Source organism: Styela clava, chromosome 8, assembly GCF_964204865.1.
Source record: "Styela clava chromosome 8, kaStyClav1.hap1.2, whole genome shotgun sequence".
Classification (NCBI taxonomy): domain Eukaryota; kingdom Metazoa; phylum Chordata; class Ascidiacea; order Stolidobranchia; family Styelidae; genus Styela; species Styela clava.
The window spans coordinates 17,597,713-17,621,491 of record NC_135257.1 but is presented as its reverse complement, the minus strand read 5'-3'; the positions used below and the strand labels follow the sequence as shown (position 1 = coordinate 17,621,491).

General features: G+C 33.9%; 2 protein-coding genes and 1 pseudogene across 2 annotated transcripts; 2 read left to right on the top strand and 1 right to left on the bottom strand.

The window, feature by feature from the left end:
* The first annotated feature begins 41 nt into the window (after positions 1-41).
* LOC120346829 (serine/arginine-rich splicing factor 5-like) lies at positions 42-1,769 on the top strand. The gene has a single exon (XM_039416666.2). It carries the CDS (start codon positions 120-122, stop codon positions 1,197-1,199), a length of 1,080 nt encoding a protein of 359 aa, XP_039272600.2. The 5' UTR covers positions 42-119; the 3' UTR covers positions 1,200-1,769.
* Positions 1,770-5,478: 3,709 nt separating this feature from the next.
* On the bottom strand, positions 5,479-20,469 carry LOC120346830 (uncharacterized). The gene is made up of 5 exons (XM_039416667.2): positions 20,397-20,469; positions 8,334-8,422; positions 7,283-7,442; positions 6,626-6,732; positions 5,479-5,888 (listed from the first exon to the last, which is right to left on the bottom strand). Exons 2-5 carry the CDS (start codon positions 8,398-8,400, stop codon positions 5,668-5,670), a joined length of 555 nt encoding a protein of 184 aa, XP_039272601.2. The 5' UTR covers positions 8,401-8,422; positions 20,397-20,469; the 3' UTR covers positions 5,479-5,667.
* Positions 20,470-21,032: 563 nt separating this feature from the next.
* Positions 21,033-23,779, top strand: LOC120346831 (monoglyceride lipase pseudogene; annotated as a pseudogene).

Here is a 23,779-nt window from a genome sequence, read left to right as displayed (position 1 = left end):
GAACACGTGACGAAGTCTGCTTTGAGACCCAGCTTCCGCCATTTTCGATGTTCGCGTCCCGTTTAGGTTTGCTTTCCGCGCTTGTCTGGTTGTTTTTAGTTGTATTCTGAATTTGTAAGATGGCGTGTCGCATATATGTTGGTAGGCTAAGCCATAGGGCAAGGGAAAGTGATGTGGAACGATTTTTTCGGGGATATGGCCGTATCAGAGATATAATGATGAAAAATGGATTTTGTTTCGTGGAATTTGATGATTACAGAGACGCCGATGACGCAGTTCATGACCTCAGCGGAAAGGAACTGTGTGGCGAAAGAGTTGTAATTGAAATTGCCAAAGGTACACCTAGAGGCGCGGGTGGAAACTTTATCAGTGGATACTATCCACCCCCTGCCCCACAGAGCAGGGGAAGAGATTATGGTGGATATGGTCGGGATCACGGTGGCGGACGCAGAGGTGGTCGTGACAGGGATAGTGGAGGTGGAAATTTTGGTCCACCATCTCACACAGAATATAGAGTCATAGTTGAGAATTTATCATCACGTGTAAGCTGGCAAGACTTGAAGGACTACATGCGTCAAGCTGGAGAAGTTACCTTCGCTGATGCTCACAGGTTTCACAAAAATGAAGGTGTTGTTGAGTTTGCGTCACGTAGCGACATGGATAGTGCTATTGAAAAGCTTGATGATACCGAAATTAATGGACGTCGAATCAAGATTGTTAGGGACATGAGTCGAGCTCGAAAACATAGTTCTAGATCTCGTTCTAGAAGCCGAAGTAGAAGTCGCAGAAACAGCAGAAGGTCGCACAGCAGATCAAGGAGTCACAGCCGATCTGGATCGAGGTCCAAGCGTTCCAGGAGCGGAAGTCGGGGAAGAAAAAGGTCCCGCAGTCGTGAAGACCGAAATGGCCATTCACGATCTCGCAGTCGATCGGCCTCTCCAGCAAAGAAGAAGAAATCAACTGAGCGTTCTCGTTCCAGATCTGATGAAAGAAAATCTAAATCCAGAGAAAGACCAGAATCAGAGAGGGGAGATGAAGATGGCAAACGCAATGAAGATGGAGAGGACAAGGCTGAAGAGGATGACAGAGAAAGAAGCCGGAGCAGGAGTCGTTCACCATCGCCTAGAGACGAACGTCGTCGTTCACGAAGCCATTCTGATCCGCCACGCTCAAGATCTCGCTCCAGAAGTCATAGTTGAAATCATTGCATCATGCTTATGATCATTGTACGGCTCAGACCAAACACTTGGATTCTGATCAAGTGAGACTCCTATGCGTTTAATTTTCAAATAACTTTGTTTGCCTTATGTAAACAGTTCATGAATTTTTACGTAGTCTGATCATCTCGAATCAGTCCACCACAAGCTTTTAATAATGTCTTATAGTTAGCTAGATGCTGTAAATATGAACAGAACCTTTGTTGTAAATTTTTTTAAATGTCACAAGCTCATGGTTTCAAACTGCTCGCCCCTGCCTATGATTCTAATTGCACACAAAAAAAATGCAATTAGAATAGCTTTTTGGGTGTTTTTTAATGTATTCGAATGGCATAAATTTGTTTGTGAAATGGAAGCCATTTATGTAACTCGAAATACAATACTGTAATTATGATTCTGATTGGTTGTGCGAGTGTAATTTTCAATCTAGGTTTTTTATACTTATAAGTGAATGTTGTTTCATGATTCTAATTTTATTTGTATTATTTTTCAAACCTTAAGGATCAATCAGTCCATTGACCGAATCAATATTCAATCGAGTCTCAATGCCAATCAGTTATGGATCGGTCGGTTGTTCATTCCAGTGGAATGCATTCAATCAATTACGATTCCACAATGCAAGGCTTCATAGGGTGGTGACAGCGCAACAATTCAATTTAAGCAAGTGTGGCTGGGTGGCCCACAGGTCCATGATCAATTTATACCAATCAACAAACAGCTTTGAAGGAATTCAATCTTTTAGTGGCAGAAAGCAAACAAGCAACATCAATTTGGTTCTGGTCATTACAAATCAGGGTTCAGCATTCTCAACTTGCGATTACCAGTTATTTCTCAAATTATAATTTCAGTAAGGCGAGGGAATTTGGTGAGCTATCGTTTGGCAGTCCTGTAAAATCTCAGCCTCAAAACGACCCTGATTGGCAGCAAAACCTGGCATAATTTACTTGTCGCCTGAGCTGTTAGTAGCATTCAGGGGTGGCTAAAATTTAATAATTGATTGGATATTTTGGATGTGTCCTAAACATTTTTAAATTCTAAACAATCAATATAGTCTGAATCTGAAATATATTTGGCAAATAAATAAAATTTATAGATCTTGAATTTTGATCTAATATGAATTGCCCATTGTTTACTAAATATGAAATTATTTCATTGGATATAATTAACTTCTCAATTCACAGCACAACAATTCAATTTAAGCAAGTGTGGCCCACAGGTCCTTGATCAATCTATACCAAAATGGCTTCAGGAAACAGCTTTGATGGAATTCAATCTTTTAGTGGCAGAGTGCAAAAAAGCAACATCAATTTGGTTCTGGTCATTACAAATCAGGGTTCAGCGTTCTCAACTTGCATTCACCAGTTATTTCTCAAATCATAGATTCAGTAAGGCGAGGGAATTCGGTGAGCTATCGTTTGGCGGTCCTGCTGTGAAATCTCAACCCTAATACAACCCAGGTTGGAAGCTAAACGCAATTTGGCTGTTGTAATTGAAGCCTATGTTTTAAAGTAGCATCGAGGGGTGTCCTGAACATTTTCAAATTTCAATGTTTAAAATAAATTTGGCAAGTAAATCTAAAAAAAAAATGAAATTTATACACCCCTTGAACAAATATTTGGTCCAATATGAATTACCCATTATGGAAATATAACTTATTTAATTAATATAAAACAATTTCATTTATGGTAATTAATTTCAATGTGATTTTGGACATTCTTGCGTCATGGAATCACTGGTCTAATTCTATAGAAAATAAGTATTCCTCAGACGTACAATTTCTTGGGAGTTCATCGACTCTAGAAACTTTCTCAGGCATCTATGGGGTTGGTCAATTTTAAGAAATATCTTAATAATGGAACATTTGAGCAATAAATTTCCAGGTTCAAGTTGTACAATCTTCCAGAAGCTTCATCCCTTCTTAACGGCCACCACGATACTATAAATTTATCTCTTGTTTTTAAGCTTAAAGATTGGTGGTTTCATTCAACAATCAATTTTAACAACATTTCAATGGAACACTATTCAATTGAACAAAAGTCTGCCATTGACCGTACTAATCCAAGTGTATCGATATTCAATGCAAATTGGAATAGTCATATCCTTGACCAAGTCACCAACCTTCATAGCTTCCTTAAGAAATGAACCAGCAGTTTAGGAATCTTATTTCTTTCAAATTGCAATTGTGAAGCGGCTGATGGGGAATTCATCGGTAAATCGCTCTGTAATGCTAACTCTGTCAGCATGCTAACATTCATTTGTTTGGCGTTCTAATTTTCTGAAGAAAGACTTGCCTCTGAATTAGAAAAAACTAAAAATTTGAATCTTCATGAAGTCTTTAAAATATAGCACCCTGATTTTGGAACCTTATTAGAACTCGATGTTGGAGATGCCTAATTGCTTCCCGGCTTTAGGTTCCATATGTTATGACAATCGGACCGTACTAATAGTTTTTGAACAGGTTCGTCCGATCTGTTTTATCCAAATTCATTGGTCACTTTTGTCTACCAGATAGTGAGAAACAGCATATCTGCAATTCCGAAATATAGGAAAAAGAATGTCACGGGTCAAAATTTTTTGTTCTCCATTAAACTGGCTGTTTCCACTACCAGTTCCATTACATTTGAACTCACGACATTTGCACCTGCATACTATTGCACCTATGAAAATTTTTTTTACGGATATTTAAACCTATACTAACCCATGGATTTTAACACCCTCGTATAAATTGAACTCGCGGATACGTGTTCAAATGTACGGTCACCCCCACCACCCATTTTTTGATGTGCTGGGATTAAAAAATGACATGGGCAGGATTAGCTAAATGCAGTGAATAATACCTAACTGATCATTCTCTGCGCATGGCATATGTAGCTGTTTACAACGTTCTGCATAATACAAGCCTGATATGGATATGAATTAGCAACTTCATTCAAATACCTGACCTGGTCAGGAGTCCGACATCCACCGTATTTGAGCTGCTTTTCATTCCTGTCACAAGTGTAAAAGTCTTTGGCTCCGAGTACTATGATAATAACACCTGGTTAGTTCTTTAGGTTTCAGGATGCTTAATACCTCTGGTTCTCAAACTGGGGTCCGCTAAGCGATTTTAGGGGGACTGCGAGACGGCTTTAACCCTAACATAGAAGCACTTTGTTTTGAAGTAAAATTTTGATGTCATGCAGTTACAGTGTTTCTCCAAATCACAACACGCTCTACCGAATACTTTGGTGAACGTGGCAAGTACCGCAAATCAGAGCGTATTGTTTATGGAAGGCGTGTGCATCTGATCGTGTAAATTTTTCAAAAACGCTCCTTCCATTTACAACAACTTATGAATGGGATGGCAGCTCTTTCTACGTTACTCACTATTAAAACAAAATGTTGAGACGTGATTTGAGGGTTGAGCTATCCAAAACATAACCCAAGGTAGAAGCCAAGCAGGCTCATGTCATTCAATAGATGAATGCTTGATATACTGCGTTGCTATTTGCTTTCATTTCTTCGGTGGACCGAGAGTCATCAGAAAAATTGCAAGGGGACCGTTATGCATAATTTTTCAAAAAGTTTGAGAACCACTGCTTAATACCAACCCTGCAGAAGATTCCCAGACTAGTTGGACCATTTTCGTTCAAATGATAGCAATTTTACAATACTTATGGGTTCTACACATTTACCTGCGGCAGGCCTTGCATATGACGCCATTTACCACTCTCTGGGTGTGAATTAGCATCTCTATTCACATCCGTGAGCTGGTCAAGAGTCTGACATCTATTTGGGCTGCCTTTTCACCTGTGTCACAAGTCTCTAATATCAAACATATTTTGGAAATTATCTGGCTCCCAGTACTTTATCCGATTAGTTTTCTAGGTCCAGGGATGCGCAATACCAACCGTGCAAATCTGAAGGGGATTCCCAGACTACATGGAAAGTTTTGTTCAAATAATAGCAATTTTGCAACACATTTGGGCTCTGCACATGGCATTCAGTACATATGAACATGCTTAATAGTGAAATTTCACAGTGTATGTTACACACAAAAGTGCTGCTGCCCGAGTGCAACATTATCGAAGTGAGACTATGTTATAATTGTTAAAAATTCTCTTGAAACTGTAAACTTAGTATTATCATAACCTTAAAAGGACATATTTAAGATAATTTGGTGTCGGGAGCTGCAGCCACTTAATTTCCTTGTATATCAAACTATTATGATAAGCACTGGATGATATCATCCACATACTTTTCATACTAAAACAATTGAAAATATGTTACAGCAAGTCCCATCTATTCAAATACCATCGTCGATCACTGCCCAGCAGTTCTGAACTATTCAAAGATAAGTGCAAAGATTTAAACAATATATGATATAAAAGGATTAGTTTCAATCACAACGATTTCTCTACGTAGATCATCTAAAAGTTTAAAGCACAAGTTTAGAAGGAGCAACCTGATTTCATGTATCACTATCTTTAAAAATTGAAGAATATTCTGGTGGTTTTTCGGTTTCTTCTCCTGGCACTGCGGACTGAGCAATCTCGTTATAGCTGGGTGGATCATCACGAGTTTCTTCAGGTGGATGAGAAACAGAGATGCCTATTATTCTGAGAGTTCGAGAGCTTAATTGCCTTGTTATAGGCACCAAACCATGCTCTGTATTGAAATCAGCAAGTGTACCTAATGGAAAATGATAACTATAAATAATGTGTCCAGACCCCAAAACTATCTTGACATTACAACTTTTCTAAGTGCTTGGAATAATATTATTCGCAAATAGAATAGGATTTGAATTTTTGTCCTGGGTGAAAGGAAAGTGGGCTTAATCATATGGTGAACCGCGGCCTCTCGTCCGGTTACGCGGGTATGGGATTAGTTAGCCAGTTATGTTTTCGGAAGTATGGACTTTACGGTTACGTGAATCAGAGGCGCGGTGAAGAGCGTATTCCTAACGCTTAGCATGATGCGCCGCACCACCGAGCCAACTACTACCCTTCATCCACAGTGGGTGGGCACAAACTTCTCTGTGTATCACCAACCAACAATGGGCATTTGCATATTTAAACTCTAGAACGTGATATAAATATCCATATCTCCAGATAAGACTTGAAATTCTATCAAAACTACCTTTCACCAGGAAGATGTTCAAGTTAGCTAATAGTGATCAGTGTGAGCAAAATTTGATCTAAATCAGGGGTGAGCAATTACTTTCCTAAGTGGGCCACTTACAGATAATAGACTTGGTTACTGGGTCGGTACTCAACTCAATATGAATAAACAACAGTTCATTTACAAATAACTGGCGTCGATACCAATCGCCTGCCTGCTCATTTCACTGATATAATGCAATAGGTATTTGTTACAGAAGAAAATTAGCCCATCCCTGATCTAAATGATAAGTAGACAAATAGTTTTACCTCTGCGCATGTGTGATGGTGTGGCCCTTCTGCAGCATCTCATCACACAAAAACATAAAAGAAATATTGCAGAAGACATGATTAAAAGAACAAGAGCGGATTTCAATCTGTAACAATAAAGTTCAATTGGAGAATCAAATTTATGTAGTATAATTTCTGTTAAAAGAACATGAAAGTAAATAATTGGGTAATCTGCTCTTCAAGAAAGTGAATACTTGTATAAGTGCAGGAAATAAACTAATTTCTGATTAGCTAGCAAGTTCTTACCATCTCTAATTGGAATAGTACATGAGGATGCACAATTAAGTTGCCAATTCTTTATTTAAATCATCTATTGCTGGGTGGCCAATCTTTCATAATAACTGTCTCAAATATTATTCACATAGTTTTATAATCTATCCATTTCAGCATATAATTATTTTAATTTTTGACCTCAATTCAAAAGTTAAATTTGTATGATTAAAAGCCCAGTTTGCCATAAAACTTTGGTCTGATACTTCATGGTAGTATATAGATCCAGGCTCCTAGTGAAAAAAAATGAAGTGCTGGGGCCACCGTTCGAATATCGAGCCAGTGTCATTCCAATCCAGATTCCTAGCCCTGGTCACAACAAATAGCTCAAATGGAAGGTCAATCTAATTCTGTGAATAGTCTTACCCTGATTTTAAAAAGGCTTCATTGTTGTCATCATTAATATTTGAATCATGAACAAATCTGTCATATTCACAACAATGAGGATATGGATTCTTGCAACAATAGTTCAGTTCTTGTTGACACGATAAGTCTGATTCACAAAACTGTAGTGCGGTCGCAGATACTGAAATACATAACTATAGTTGAAAAAAAGTTTTATTAATTCTTCAAGTGAAAGATCTATAGGGAAATAATGACTAGAAACCAATGAATTCAGCAATTACTTGGTAACAAAGATCTGAAGATATGATAATAGTTCATCGCTCAGGTTCAATATTTCTAACTTATGATAAAAATTAAAAGTGCAAAGAACTAACACACAATAGAATGTATTCGGCATGGCCGCATCCAACTGAGAATAGGAGTATTAATGAATGGAATTGTTGTGAAGGTCAACATAAATTCAGGCAAACATTATTTGGTTACCAATTGTCTGAACATTCCCAGCTTTCAAAAGTTGTCAAAGCGCTATGTTTTTGATAAAGTTTATGGATATAGGGCACCCCTCATGCACGGAACAGGTATTTCAAATTGGGGGTTCCTAACGGTTACCTAAAAACATTGGGAGATCCATATATCTCAAACTTATGTCTCTCCCACACAGGGAGTTGTGTTAAAAACTGGCTTGTTGGAAAATTTTCAAAACCTCAGGTTTTCGCTTGATGAATTATACATATCACTAAGTACAGTATGCACATACTTTATATCCTTATCACTGTATCATGACTAAAGAAAAATATATCCGTTTTCTGGTTTTATTAATCTGGTCTGCCAAGTACGGTACAGTCGTAGGCACTAGCCTATTTCATCAATGGCTAAATGAGAATCTAGGCTGTGAAACGTTTTCAGTCAGAATAATGGAATATGTTAATCCTGACTATCCACCAGCAAATATAATGAGACAATTTCGATTGAGGCCAAAACAGTCAAGATTCTGAAATTGGATCAGGCAGTAAAACAAATTTTTTCTATGGCTCCAGGATGTGGATTATTCAATAATAATTACCCGTCTTACCTTCAAAAACCTGGGTCAGATAAACGATCATAAACACAAGTTGCATATTCGAAAACTCCATATTCATATAAAATACGTTTTTCTTGTCGGTTACCTCTGTGAAGCTAGAAGCAAAACACGCAATTGTGACTGACAGAATCGCAGAAAATACCCACGCGTAAAATTAAATGTTCCCAATGTTTTTTAAAAGAAAGTGTATATTTTGATTAGTTTCACAATAGCAATCAAAGCAAAACAATCATTAACTACACTCCTCGTATTGTTAATATATAGTAAGCAAGCTAAAGCGACTGTTACAGTGCAAAAATTTTTTTTATAATTCTTTGAGAGATGTTTGAAAATGACTGAATTTCCGTCGTGTAACATGGTCGTTTCATGAAAACCTCCAATAAAGGCAGCATTGCCACATCATTGGTGAAAAGTAGAAACCTCGAAAATTCGATTTCAATATGTCAGAACAGTCTCAGCACGTTTTGACTTGACCATATATAATACTAAACATGGCGTATATTCTTCAATTTTTAAAGCAATGTATATACAACAAATTTGAAACTGATTTTGTATTTCAACTAAATTTACTGAATAGTTCATCAAAGAAGATATTTTTCTCTTTGTCACACAACAATAATGCACTTCATTAAACTTAGAATAAGTTGAGGAAAGTCTGAAATACCGAAAAAAAATTTACGCCCTCTTGTGGATTCTTTGATAAATTTCACAAAATTATCGTTTTTGAAAGGGCGATTTCTCAAAAACCGCAAATAAAGGCAGCACTACGACACATTTGAAGAAAAGCAGAAACCCTATAGATTCGATTTTAATATGTCAGAACAGTAGCAGCACGTTTTAACTTGGCAATACATGATACCAAACATAGCATATAATTTTCAATTTTATCAACTATGTAGATGTAACATATTTAAAAACGGTTAGGTATTTCAACTAAATTTCTTAGATAATTTATCAAACATTTTTTTCTCTTGGACATACATATATACTGTACGTCCATTGAACTTGGAATGAGTTGCGGAAAGTATGAAATAACGGAAAATCAGGTTTCGCCTTCTTGTTGATTATATTCAAAATTTCAAAAAATTATCGTTATTGAAATAGCGATTTCTCGAAAACCGCCAATAAAGGCAGCATTACGACACATTTGGAGAAAAGCAGATACCTTATACATTCGATTTTATTATGTCAGAACAGTAGCAGCACGTTTTGACTTGGCCATATATAATACCAAACATAGCGTATAATTTTCAATTTTATCAACTATGTAGATGTAACATATTTAAAAACGGTTTGGTATTTCAACTAAATTTACTGGATAATTCATCAAATACTTTTCTTTCTTGGACATATATCACAACTGTACGTTCATTAAACTTGGAATAATAAATCTAAAAATAACAAAAAATGATTTTACGCCCTCTTGTGGATTTTTTTCGGAATTTCAAAAAAATATCGTTTTTGAAAGCGCGATTTCTCAAAAACCGCCAATAAAGGCAGCACTACGACACATTCGGAGAAAAGCAGATACCTTATAGATATGATTTCATTATGTCAGAACAGTAGCAGCATGTTTTGACTTGGCCATATATAATACCAAACATAGCGTGTATTCAAAAAGTAATAAACAATGCAGACGTAACATATTCAAAAAACGTTTGGTATTTCAACTAAATTTACTAGATAAATTATCAAACATCTTCTTTTCTTGGACATACATATATACTGTACGTTCATTAAACTTGGAATAAGTTGCGGAAAGTATAAAATACCAAAAAGCATTTTACGTCCTTTTGTGGATTATTTTCAAAATTTCAAAAAATTATCGTTATTGAAATAGCGATTTCTCGAAAACCGCCAATAAAGGCAGCATTACAACACATTTGGAGAAAAGCAGATACCTTATAGATTCGATTTTAATATGTCAGAACAGTAGCAGCACGTTTTGACTTGGCCATATATAATTCCAAACATAGCGTATATTTTCAATTTTATTAACTATGTAGATGTGACATATTTAAAAACGGTTTGGTATTTCAACTGAATTTACTGGAAAATTCATCAAATACTTTCCTCTCTTGGGTATACAACAAAACTGTACGTTCAATAAACTTGGAATTAGTGTGCAAATCTTAAAAAGCCAAAAAATGATTTGACGCCCTCTAGTGGATCCTTTTCGGAATTTCGAAAAATTATCGTTTTTGAAAGGGCGATTTCTCAAAAACCTCCAATAAAGGCAGCACTACGACACATTCGGAGAAAAGCAGATACCTTATAGATTTGATTCCATTATGTCAGAACAGTAGCAGCACGTTTTGACTTGGTCATATATGATACCAAACATAGTGTGTATTCAAAATGTTATGAACAATGCAGACGTAACATATTCAAAAAACGTTTGGTATTTCAACTAAATTTACTAGATAAATTATCAAACATCTTTTTTTCTTGGACATACATATATACTATACGTTCATTAAACTTGGAATAAGTTGCGGAAAGTATAAAATACCAAAAAGCATTTTATGTCCTTTTGTGGATTATTTTCAAAATTTCAAAAAATTATCGTTATTGAAATAGCGATTTCTCGAAAACCGCCAATAAAGGCAGCATTACGACACATTTGGAGAAAAGCAGATACCTTATAGATTCGATTTTATTATGTCAGAACAGTAGCAGCACGTTTTCACTTGGCCATATATAATACCAAACATAGCGTATAATTTTCAATTTTATCAACTATGTAGATGTAACATATTTAAAAACGGTTAGGTATTTCAACCTAATTTACTGGATATTTCATCAAACACTTTTCTCTCTTGGTCATACATCAAAACTGTATGTTCATTAAACTTGGAATAAGACGGCGAATCCTAAAATACCAAAAAATGATTTGACGCCCTCTTGTGGATTTTTTCCGAAGTTTTTAAAAAAATAACGTTTTTGAAAGGGCGATTTCTCAAAAACCGCCAATAAAGGCAGCACTACGACACATTCGGAGTAAAGCAGATACCTTATAGATTTGATTTCATTATGTCAGAACAGTAGCAGCACGTTTTGACTTGGCCATATATAATAACAAACATAGCGTGTATTCAAACTTTTATAAACAATGCAGACGTAACATATTTAAAAACGGTTTGGTATTTCAACTAAATTTCTTAGATAATTTATCAAACATTTTTTTCTCTTGGACATACATATATACTGTACGTCCATTGAACTTGGAATGAGTTGCGGAAAGTATGAAATAACGGAAAATCAGGTTTCGCCTTCTTGTTGATTATATTCAAAATTTCAAAAAATTATCGTTATTGAAATAGCGATTTCTCGAAAACCGCCAATAAAGGCAGCATTACGACACATTTGGAGAAAAGCAGATACCTTATACATTCGATTTTATTATGTCAGAACAGTAGCAGCACGTTTTGACTTGGCCATATATAATACCAAACATAGCGTATAATTTTCAATTTTATCAACTATGTAGATGTAACATATTTAAAAACGGTTTGGTATTTCAACTAAATTTACTGGATAATTCATCAAATACTTTTCTTTCTTGGACATATATCACAACTGTACGTTCATTAAACTTGGAATAATAAATCTAAAAATAACAAAAAATGATTTTACGCCCTCTTGTGGATTTTTTTCGGAATTTCAAAAAAATATCGTTTTTGAAAGCGCGATTTCTCAAAAACCGCCAATAAAGGCAGCACTACGACACATTCGGAGAAAAGCAGATACCTTATAGATATGATTTCATTATGTCAGAACAGTAGCAGCATGTTTTGACTTGGCCATATATAATACCAAACATAGCGTGTATTCAAAAAGTAATAAACAATGCAGACGTAACATATTCAAAAAACGTTTGGTATTTCAACTAAATTTACTAGATAAATTATCAAACATCTTCTTTTCTTGGACATACATATATACTGTACGTTCATTAAACTTGGAATAAGTTGCGGAAAGTATAAAATACCAAAAAGCATTTTACGTCCTTTTGTGGATTATTTTCAAAATTTCAAAAAATTATCGTTATTGAAATAGCGATTTCTCGAAAACCGCCAATAAAGGCAGCATTACAACACATTTGGAGAAAAGCAGATACCTTATAGATTTGATTTTAATATGTCAGAACAGTAGCAGCACGTTTTGACTTGGCCATATATAATTCCAAACATAGCGTATATTTTCAATTTTATTAACTATGTAGATGTGACATATTTAAAAACGGTTTGGTATTTCAACTGAATTTACTGGAAAATTCATCAAATACTTTCCTCTCTTGGGTATACAACAAAACTGTACGTTCAATAAACTTGGAATTAGTGTGCAAATCTTAAAAAGCCAAAAAATGATTTGACGCCCTCTAGTGGATCCTTTTCGGAATTTCGAAAAATTATCGTTTTTGAAAGGGCGATTTCTCAAAAACCTCCAATAAAGGCAGCACTACGACACATTCGGAGAAAAGCAGATACCTTATAGATTTGATTCCATTATGTCAGAACAGTAGCAGCACGTTTTGACTTGGTCATATATGATACCAAACATTGTGTGTATTCAAAATGTTATGAACAACGCAGACGTAACATATTCAAAAAACGTTTGGTATTTCAACTAAATTTACTAGATAAATTATCAAACATATTTTTTTCTTGGACATACATATATACTATACGTTCATTAAACTTGGAATAAGTTGCGGAAAGTATAAAATACCAAAAAGCATTTTATGTCCTTTTGTGGATTATTTTCAAAATTTCAAAAAATTATCGTTATTGAAATAGCGATTTCTCGAAAACCGCCAATAAAGGCAGCATTACAACACATTTGGAGAAAAGCAGATACCTTATAGATTCGATTTTATTATGTCAGAACAGTAGCAGCACGTTTTGACTTGGCCATATATAATTCCAAACATAGCGTATATTTTCAATTTTATTAACTATGTAGATGTGACATATTTGAGAACGGTTTGGTATTTCAACTAAATTTACTGGAAAATTCATCAAATACTTTCCTCTCTTGGGTATACAACAAAACTGTACGTTCAATAAACTTGGAATTAGTGTGCAAATCTTAAAAAGCCAAAAAATGATTTGACGCCCTCTAGTGGATCCTTTTCGGAATTTCGAAAAATTATCGTTTTTGAAAGGGCGATTTCTCAAAAACCTCCAATAAAGGCAGCACTACGACACATTCGGAGAAAAGCAGATACCTTATAGATTTGATTCCATTATGTCAGAACAGTAGCAGCACGTTTTGACTTGGCCATATATAATACCAAACATAGCGTGTATTCAAAAAGGTATAAACAATGCAGACGTAACATATTCAAAAAACGTTTGGTATTTCAACTAAATTTACTAGATAAATTATCAAACATCTTCTTTTCTTGGACATACATATATACTGTACGTTCATTAAATTTGGAATAAGTTGCGGAAAGTATAAAATACCAAAAAGCATTTTACGTCCTTTTGTGGATTATTTTCAAAATTTCAAAAAATTATCGTTATTGAAATAGCGATTTCTCGAAAACCGCCAATAAAGGCAGCACTACGACACATTTGGAGAGAAACAGATACTTTATAGATTCGATTTTATTATGTCAGAACAGTAGCAGCACGTTTTGACTTGGCCATATATAATACCAAACATAGCGTGTATTCAAAAAGTTATAAACAATGCAGACGTAACATATTCAAAAAACGTTTGGTATTTCAACTAAATTTACTAGATAAATTATCAAACATCTTCTTTTCTTGGACATACATATATACTGTACGTTCATTAAATTTGGAATAAGTTGCGGAAAGTATAAAATTCCAAAAAGCATTTTACGTCCTTTTGTGGATTATTTTCAAAATTTCAAAAAATTATCGTTATTGAAATAGCGATTTCTCGAAAACCGCCAATAAAGGCAGCACTACGACACATTTGGAGAGAAACAAATACCTTATAGATTCGATTTTATTATGTCAGAACAGTAGCAGCACGTTTTGACTTGGCCATATATAATTCCAAACATAGCGTATAATTTTCAATTTTATCAACTATGTAGATGTAACATATTTAAAAACGGTTTGGTATTTCAACTAAATTTACTGGATAATTCGTCAAATACTTTTCTCTCTTGGCCATATATCACAACTGTACGTTCATTAAACTTGGAATAAGTGGCAAATCTAAAAATAACAAAAAATGATTTTACGCCCTCTTGTGGATTTTTTTCGGAATTTCAGAAAAATATCGTTTTTGAAAGGGCGATTTCTCAAAAACCGCCAATAAAGGCAGCCTAACGACACATTCGGAGAAAAGCAGATACCTTATAGATTTGATTTTATTATGTCAGAACAGTAGCAGCATGTTTTGACTTGGCCATATATAATTCCAAACATAGCGTGTATTCAAACTTTTATAAACAATGCAGACGTAACATATTTAAAAACGGTTTGGTATTTCAACTAAATTTACTAGATAATTTATCAAACATTTTTTTCTCGTGGACATACATATATACTGTACGATCATTAAACTTGGATTAAGTTGCGGAAAGTATAAAATACCAAAAACCAAGTTACGTACTCTTGTGGATTATTTTCAAAATTTCAAAAAATAATCGTATTTGAAATAGCGATTTATCGAAAACCGCCAATAAAGGCAGCACTACGACACATTCGGAGAAAAGCAGATACCTGATAGATTAAATTTCATTATGTCAGAACAGTAGCAGCACGTTTTGACTTGGCCATATATAATACCAAACATAGCGTGTATTCAAAATTTTATAAATAATGCAGACGTAACATATTTAAAAAGTGATTTGTATTTCAACTAAATTTACTAGATAATTTATCAAACATTTTTTTCTCCTGGACATACATATATACTGTACGATCATTAAACTTAGATTAAGTTGCGGAAAGTATAAAATACCAAAAACCAAGTTACGTCCTCTTGTGGATTATCTTCAAAATTTCAAAAAATTATCGTATTTGAAATAGCGATTTCTCGAAAACCGCCAATAAAGGCAGCATTACGACACATTCGGAGAAATGCAGATTCCTTATAGATTCGATTTTAATATGTCAGAACAGTAGCAGCACGTTTTGACTTGGCCATATATAATACCAAACGTTGCGTGTATTCAAAATGTTATAAACAATGCAGACGTAACATAATTAGAAGGGGTTTTGTATTTCAACTAAATTTACTGGATAATTCATCAAATACTTTTCTCTCTTGGTGATACATCAAAACTGTACGTTCATTAAACTTGGAATAAGTAGGCAAATCTTAAAATAACAAAAAATGATTTGACGCCCTCTTGTGGATTTTTTTCGAATTTTCAAAAAAATATCTTTTTGAAATAGCGATTTCTCAAAAACCGCCAATAAAGGCAGCACTACGACACATTCAGAGAAAAGCAGATACCTTATAAATTCGATTTCATTATGTCAGAACAATAGCAGCACGTTTTAACTCGGCCAATATATTACCAAACATAGCGTGAATTCAAAATTTCATAAACAATGCAGACGTAACATATTTGAAAAGTGATTTGTATTTCAACTAAATTTACTAGATAATACATCAAACATCTTTTTCTAATAAACATACACCAATACTGTACGTTCATTAAACTTTGAATAAGTTGCGGAAAATATGAAATACCAAAAAATCATTCTAAGCCATTTTGTGGATTATTTTCAAAATTTCGTAAAATTATCGTTTTTTAAAGGGCGATTTCTGGAAAACCGCCAATAAAGGCAGCCCTACGACGCATTTGGAGAAAAGCGGATACCCTATAGATTTGATTTCATTTTGTCACAACAGTAGCAGCACGTTTTGATTTGGCCATATATAATACCAAACATAGCGTGTATTCTTCAACTTTTGAATAATGCTGATGTTAAAAATTAATTAAGCTGTCGTATTTTAAACAAATTTACTGAATACTTGTTCAAATATAATTTCCTACCAGTCACACATCAATACTGAACAAAGTGAGAAATATATCTGATCCATTATCCAGTAATTTAAGTTGAAATACAAGCTTTTTAAGTTCGTTACGTCCATTATAATATAAAATTTTGAAAACACGTTATGTTTGGTATTATACATGACCAAGTCAAATTGTGCTGTTACTGTTCTGGTATAGTGAAGTCGAATCTATAATTATCTGATTTGCTCCGAATGTATCGTGGTGCTGCCTTTATTGGCAGTTTTCGAGAAATCGCCACTCCAAAAACGACAATTTTTTGAAATTTTGAAAATAATTCACAAGAGGGCTTGAAATGATGTTTTTGTATTTTATAATTTCCGCAACTTATTCCAAGTATAATGTACGTACAGTATTGATGTGTTAGTAAGATAAAAAAAGTTTGATAAATTATCTAGTAAATTTAGTTGAAATACAAAACTCTTTTTAAATATGTTATGTCTGCATTGTTTTTTAAAATTTCGAATAAACGCTATGTTTGGTTGTGGTGTTAGTAATTCTTTACAGTGTAATTATTAGATAAACAATGTACTCTTGATTGCTCTGGTTCTGTCGTACTGCACACTTTACTGTTTGCGTGTTATTCTATTGTTTACAGTGTTAAGTTGTGGTAGTGGTGTTCTTATGTTTAATAAAGCCTAGAATCGGTATCCTGTTATCTTTCATAACATTGGTATTATATATGGCCAAATCAAAACGTGCTGCTACTGTTCTGGTTCAATCACATTGAATCTTCAATGTATCTGCTATTCTCCTGAAGTGTCGTAATGCTGCCTTTATTGGCGGTTTGCAAGAAATCGTCACTCCAAAAACAGCATGTTTGGGAAATTAAAAAAATGACGTATAGGAAGTAAGACCTTTCTTAACGTTTTATACAAGTTGCAAATTATTCCAAGTTTACTTAATACACAGTATCTGTGTTTGAAAAAGTAAGAAAACGGAATATTACGTTATTAGGTGAATTTATTTACAATACAAAACATTTTCAAAATATGTGAACATCTACGCTATTCAAATAATTGAGAATATGCGCTATAATTGGTATTATATATGGCCAAGTCATAACGTGCTGCTACTGTTCTAACATAATAAAATCGAATATATAAGGTATCTGCGTTTCTCCGAATGTGTCGTAGTGCTGCCTTTATTGGCGGTTTTTGAGCAATCGCCCTTTCAAAAACGATATTTTTTTGAAATTCCGAAAAAAATCCACAAGAGGGCGTATAATCATTTTTTGTTATTTTTAGATTTGCCACTTATTCCAAGTTTAATGAACGTACAGTTGTGATGTATGGCCAAGAGAGAAAAGTATTTGACGAATTATCCAGTAAATTTAGTTGAAATACCAAACCGTTTTTAAATATGTTACATCTACATAGTTGATAAAATTGAAAATTATACGCTATGTTTGGAATTATATATGGCCAAGTCAAAACGTGCTGCTACTGTTCTGACATAATAAAATCGAATCTATAAGGTATCTGTTTCTCTCCAAATGTGTCGTAGTGCTGCCTTTATTGGCGGTTTTCGAGAAATCGCTATTTCAATAACGATAATTTTTTGAAATTTTGAAAATAATGCGCAAAAGAACGTAAAATGCTTTTTGTTATTTTATACTTTCCGCAACTTATTCCAAATTTAATGAACGTACAGTAAATATGTATGTCCAAGAAAAGAAGATGTTTGATACTTTATCTAGTAAATTTAGTTGAAATACCAAACGTTTTTTGAATATGTTACGTCTGCATTGTTTATAACTTTTTGAATACACGCTATGTTTGGTATTATATATGGCCAAGTCAAAACGTGCTGCTACTGTTCTGACATAATGGAATCAAATCTATAAGGTATCTGCTTTTCTCCGAATGTGTCGTAGTGCTGCCTTTATTGGAGATTTTTGAGAAATCGCCCTTTCAAAAACGATAATTTTTCGAAATTCCGAAAAGGATCCACTAGAGGGCGTCAAATCATTTTTTGGCTCCTTAAGATTTGCACACTAATTCCAAGTTTATTGAACGTACAGTTTTGTTGTATACCCAAGAGAGGAAAGTATTTGATGAATTTTCCAGTAAATTTAGTTGAAATACCAAACCGTTTTTAAATATGTCACATCTACATAGTTAATAAAATTGAAAATATACGCTATGTTTGGAATTATATATGGCCAAGTCAAAACGTGCTGCTACTGTTCTGACATATTAAAATCGAATCTATAAGGTATCTGCTTTTCTCCAAATGTGTTGTAATGCTGCCTTTATTGGCGGTTTTCGAGAAATCGCTATTTCAATAACGATAATTTTTTGAAATTTTGAAAATAATCCACAAAAGAACGTAAAATGCTTTTTGGTATTTTATACTTTCCGCAACTTATTCCAAGTTTAATGAACGTACAGTATATATGTATGTCCAAGAAAAGAAGATGTTTGATAATTTATCTAGTAAATTTAGTTGAAATACCAAACGTTTTTTGAATATGTTACGTCTGCATTGTTTATAACTTTTTGAATACACGCTATGTTTGGTATTATATATGGCCAAGTCAAAACATGCTGCTACTGTTCTGACATAATGAAATCATATCTATAAGGTATCTGCTTTTCTCCGAATGTGTCGTAGTGCTGCCTTTATTGGCGGTTTTTGAGAAATCGCCCTTTCAAAAACGATATTTTTTTGAAATTCCGAAAAAAATCCACAAGAGGGCGTAAAATCATTTTTTGTTATTTTTAGATTTATTATTCCAAGTTTAATGAACGTACAATTGTGATATATGTCCAAGAAAGAAAAGTATTTGATGAATTATCCAGTAAATTTAGTTGAAATACCAAACCGTTTTTAAATATGTTACATCTACATAGTTGATAAAATTGAAAATTATACGCTATGTTTGGTATTATATATGGCCAAGTCAAAACGTGCTGCTACTGTTCTGACATAATAAAATCGAATCTATAAGGTATCTGCTTTTCTCCAAATGTGTCGTAATGCTGCCTTTATTGGCGGTTTTCGAGAAATCGCTATTTCAATAACGATAATTTTTTGCAATTTTGAATATAATCAACAAGAAGGCGAAACCTGATTTTCCGTTATTTCATACTTTCCGCAACTCATTCCAAGTTCAATGGACGTACAGTATATATGTATGTCCAAGAGAAAAAGATGTTTGATAAATTATCTAGGAAATTTAGTTGAAATACCAAACCGTTTTTAAATATGTTACGTCTGCATTGTTTATAAAAGTTTGAATACACGCTATGTTTGTTATTATATATGGCCAAGTCAAAACGTGCTGCTACTGTTCTGACATAATGAAATCAAATCTATAAGGTATCTGCTTTACTCCGAATGTGTCGTAGTGCTGCCTTTATTGGCGGTTTTTGAGAAATCGCCTTTTCAAAAACGATATTTTTTCAAAATTTCCGGAAAAAATCCACAAGAGGGCGTAAAATAATTTTTTGGTATTTTAAGATTTGCCCACTTATTACAAGTTTAATGAACGTACAGTTTTGATGTATGACCAAGAGAAAAAAGTATTTAATAAATTATCCAGTAAATTCAGTTGAAATACCAAACCGTTTTTAAATATGTTCTATCTACATAGTTAATAAAATTGAAAATTATACGCTATTTTTGGTATTATATATGGCCAAGTCAAAACGTGCTGCTACTGTTCTGACATATCAAAATCAAATCTATAAGGAATCTGCTTTTCTCCGAATGTGTCGTGGTGCTGCCTTTATTGGCGGTTTTCGAGAAATCGACGTTTTAAATACGATAATTTTTCGAAACTTCGTATTTGCGGAATACTTGAAAATTCAATTTTCGTTCAGTTGGTCTTTTCTTAAACACTATATTTTTTGTCAAATTCATTGTATTCAGTCAGTTTGAAAATTTTTCATGTATTTCCGTGCTAAAAATATATTTTGATCAACTTTTTCAATTTTATATGTAACTATAAGTGAACACTATTTGCGCGTAGAACCTATATTCAATGTGTAAAAATATTCTGGCTGAAAGTGCTGCTAGCTTCACAGTGGTCGCAGTGTTTCCAAAAAGCAGAAGATTAAGTTGATGTTGCCAGATTACATCGCTCTGCGGTTTTACTGACTAGCGCCTCTATCGGAATGAAAACAATGTCATATGATGAACGACCGCTTGTTGGCGCAGGAGCGAGCTGTTATTTTATTTTTTGACCGTCGTTTCCCAACGTTCTGATGTTGATTAGTCTAAGAAAAATAAAAAGTTGATCAGTCTAACTGTAAGATGGCATATGAACTGGACATATGATGCTACAACTAGGCTACATTACGGTAAATGAAGTCGTAAGTTTGTGTTCGCATTTATCAGGGTCCCGGCCTGGAAATCAGAATTACTGAATTGTAATATTGAATTGTTAGCCGACTTTCTCCTCCGAGAAAATCTTTATATACGCATTTGATAAATAGAATAGCCTATCTCAAACCTCTTTGGCAAAACTAAGCACACTTTGGTGCAAAAATACATCTGCTGTTAGATCAGCTTCTAGCTTAGCTTGTGATCTATACACAGTAAACACAGACATATCTCCAGCTGCACTATAAAAGCAGGGTACCGGTACCGTATTAGTATTACTGTACTCTTTTTACTCTATTTCCTATTGGTTTCACATGTGAAAATTCAAAGGAAACTCTTGATTTTGATAGTCTACTTTACCATGAATGCATTGAAAGCAGAAAAGTGTAATCTCTACCCTTTTGAACTCTTGATTACCTTGGTAATATTGAACCATGCTGCAAATATGGTTTGGTTTGGGAATGTTTAACCTGATTATAATTGCACACATATGATAAAATGTTTATTGTAGATCACAGGCTAGTTTTTGTAGATCTCAATTTCATTTAGATCACACTATTAATGGCCCAGCTATGTCTTGTCCTGAACAATCTGACAATGTGAGAATGCATCATTCCAGTAATCACGAACCCCTTATTTATTCTTTATGTTAATCAAGTATATACAATATATAAAGTAAGATACATTATATATAAACATCTTTAAGTCAGCTTTACAGTATTATGGCTTCATTGAGCAGAAAAACTGTGTCCAGTGGTAAATCAATCGTTGATGAACCTCATTTTGTCAACTCAGATGGAATTCATTTGTTTTGTAAATATTGGGAACCTGAAGACACCCCCACCTCTCTTGTATGTGTATTGCATGGATATGGTGCACATTGTAAACGACATGGTGAACTTGCGGAACATCTGAATAAAATTGGGTGCTATGTTTTCGCACACGACCATATTGGACACGGTGAAAGTGAAGGCGATGGATGGTACATCACTGATTTTAATATACTTACTAGAGATACAATTCAACATATTAGTATCATGAAAGAGAAGCATCCCAGTTTACCTGTATTCATATATGGTCATTCAATGGGTGCAAATGTTGCTCTGATGACAGCGCATGAAAGACCAGACATCATTAATGGAGTTATCTCTTCATCATGTGGTGTAGCTCATCCTGAAGGAGTGACACCATTCAAATTATTCCTTTTGCGAAATATTATTCGAATCTTTCCAAAGCTAAGGCTTCCTGGATTGTCAGCTGAATATTTAAGCAGAGACAAAGATGAAGTGCAAGCTTGTGAGGATGACCCATTGCAAGTAAAGCATGGAATCATTATGAAGACCGCTCACAGTTTTATTGAAATGACTGATCGTCTAAGGTCCATAATTGAAGATATAGATCTTCCTGTCCTCTTAACTCATGGGGACGAAGACAAAATAACAAGCATAGAAGGATCGAAACTTGTTTATGAAAAAGCAAAAAGTAAGGATAAAACATTGAAAATATATCCTGGGCTCTATCATAATCTTGAACATGAGCTCATGGACGATAGGATTACTCATTTTAATACTGTAGTGGAATGGGTAAAAAGTAGAGTTGATTCTAAGTAATTTTGATTAAAATTTTTAATTGATTTAATCATTTTGTTTTTAATCAGTACTAAAATGAAAAAGATATCCCAAAAGGTACAAAAATTCAATTTGGGGTTCAAAAATTGTGTCCCAACTCCAAGTTGACAAAAATTAATTTGGGAAATAAATACCCTTGTCATAGATATATATACAACTCGATCAGAATAATATAAATTAAACTCAGCAGAAAAAAATCCGGCTCTGAGAGAGTGTCATGACATAATGGTCAGAGCATTGGTCCTAATAATGTTGCCATTGCAGATTCAACTTCTCGGATTTAAATTCCATGATTGACCATCATCTCACTCTGACACTGAGTTTATTAAATTGCATTGGTATTGCCATACTGAGAAGATTATGTGTGTCTGTAGTCTAACTTTGTTTCGGTTGAGGAAGTGAAAATGTCTTATTAAAATAACTGAATATAGAGTAGTACTAGCAACTTTGATTTGACACTTTTCAGACAAAAGACCCATGGTTGGATGTTACTTTTATGGAACAGTATTGACCGATTTTAATTTTTTTATATGATTTTGTTAATATTTGCAGCATGATTCAGCAAGAGTTTTATAAGTTGTTTTTTAGCTTAATTTTTCTATACATGTGCAATAACTGTGACTTGGAATATAACCAAACTAGACAATTGGATAATCCTAATAAGCAATCGTTTCAATCTCAAAAAATTCTACATCGAATGACCATTGACCAATAGCACAAAATTCATTTTTTAAAACTTACGTTTTAAAACCTAGCCCGTTGATGCTATGCGGGACAATTTGGAAATGTCAATTTATATTTCATCGACTGATATTATTATATTATCCACACGCAATACAAAACTCCGGACTCATATAAATTATTATCACATTGGAATAAAGAGAAATCCTATCAAATCGTATATTCATATACATGTGCCAATCCGCTTAATGTGTATATAGAATGCATATTGTTCACCATCTGATTTTGTTATCCTTTCGTTAATTATTTTTAAAATGTACCTAATTTTTACCTCTTGCAGCAAGGTTAGTACTCCCATAGTATGTGTACCAGGTTAGGGTTACGCCATAATTTTATTCAGATTTTTCCTTATTTTAGTTCTATTACCAGTTCGGGGACTGTCTGTGTGAGCCAAGTGAATATACCCCCTGTCCATAGACTTGATGTAAAGTAGCCGAACAAAATTAGTTAACTCCATATTGGTACACATGCTTCTGGAGCGCCCAAAGTTATAGTGAATACATACATGTTTCAAATTTTGTTTTGTAAAATTTAAGCAGAATTATATGCCATGTTTAATATTAATTTTTCAATTGCTCTAGTTTTGAATAAAATTTTAATAGGAATTCGAATATAAAAATTTAACAAGAAACAAAAGCCATGTAAATATTTAGTGGAGTCTTACAAACAATTATAGGTTAGAAAACATTGTTTTGAATTGGGGATATCTCCATATTCGGACA

Coding starts and splice junctions, on each gene's coding strand:
- LOC120346830 (XM_039416667.2), bottom strand. CDS start 8,400: ATGAATATGGAGTTTTCGAATATGCAACTTGTGTTTATGATCGTTTAT. Junction 7,443..8,333: donor TCTGACCCAGGTTTTTGAAG/GTAAGACGGGTA, acceptor TATGTATTTCAG/TATCTGCGACCGCACTACAG. Junction 5,889..6,625: donor ACCATCACACATGCGCAGAG/GTAAAACTATTT, acceptor ATTTTCCATTAG/GTACACTTGCTGATTTCAAT.
- LOC120346829 (XM_039416666.2), top strand. CDS start 120: ATGGCGTGTCGCATATATGTTGGTAGGCTAAGCCATAGGGCAAGGGAA.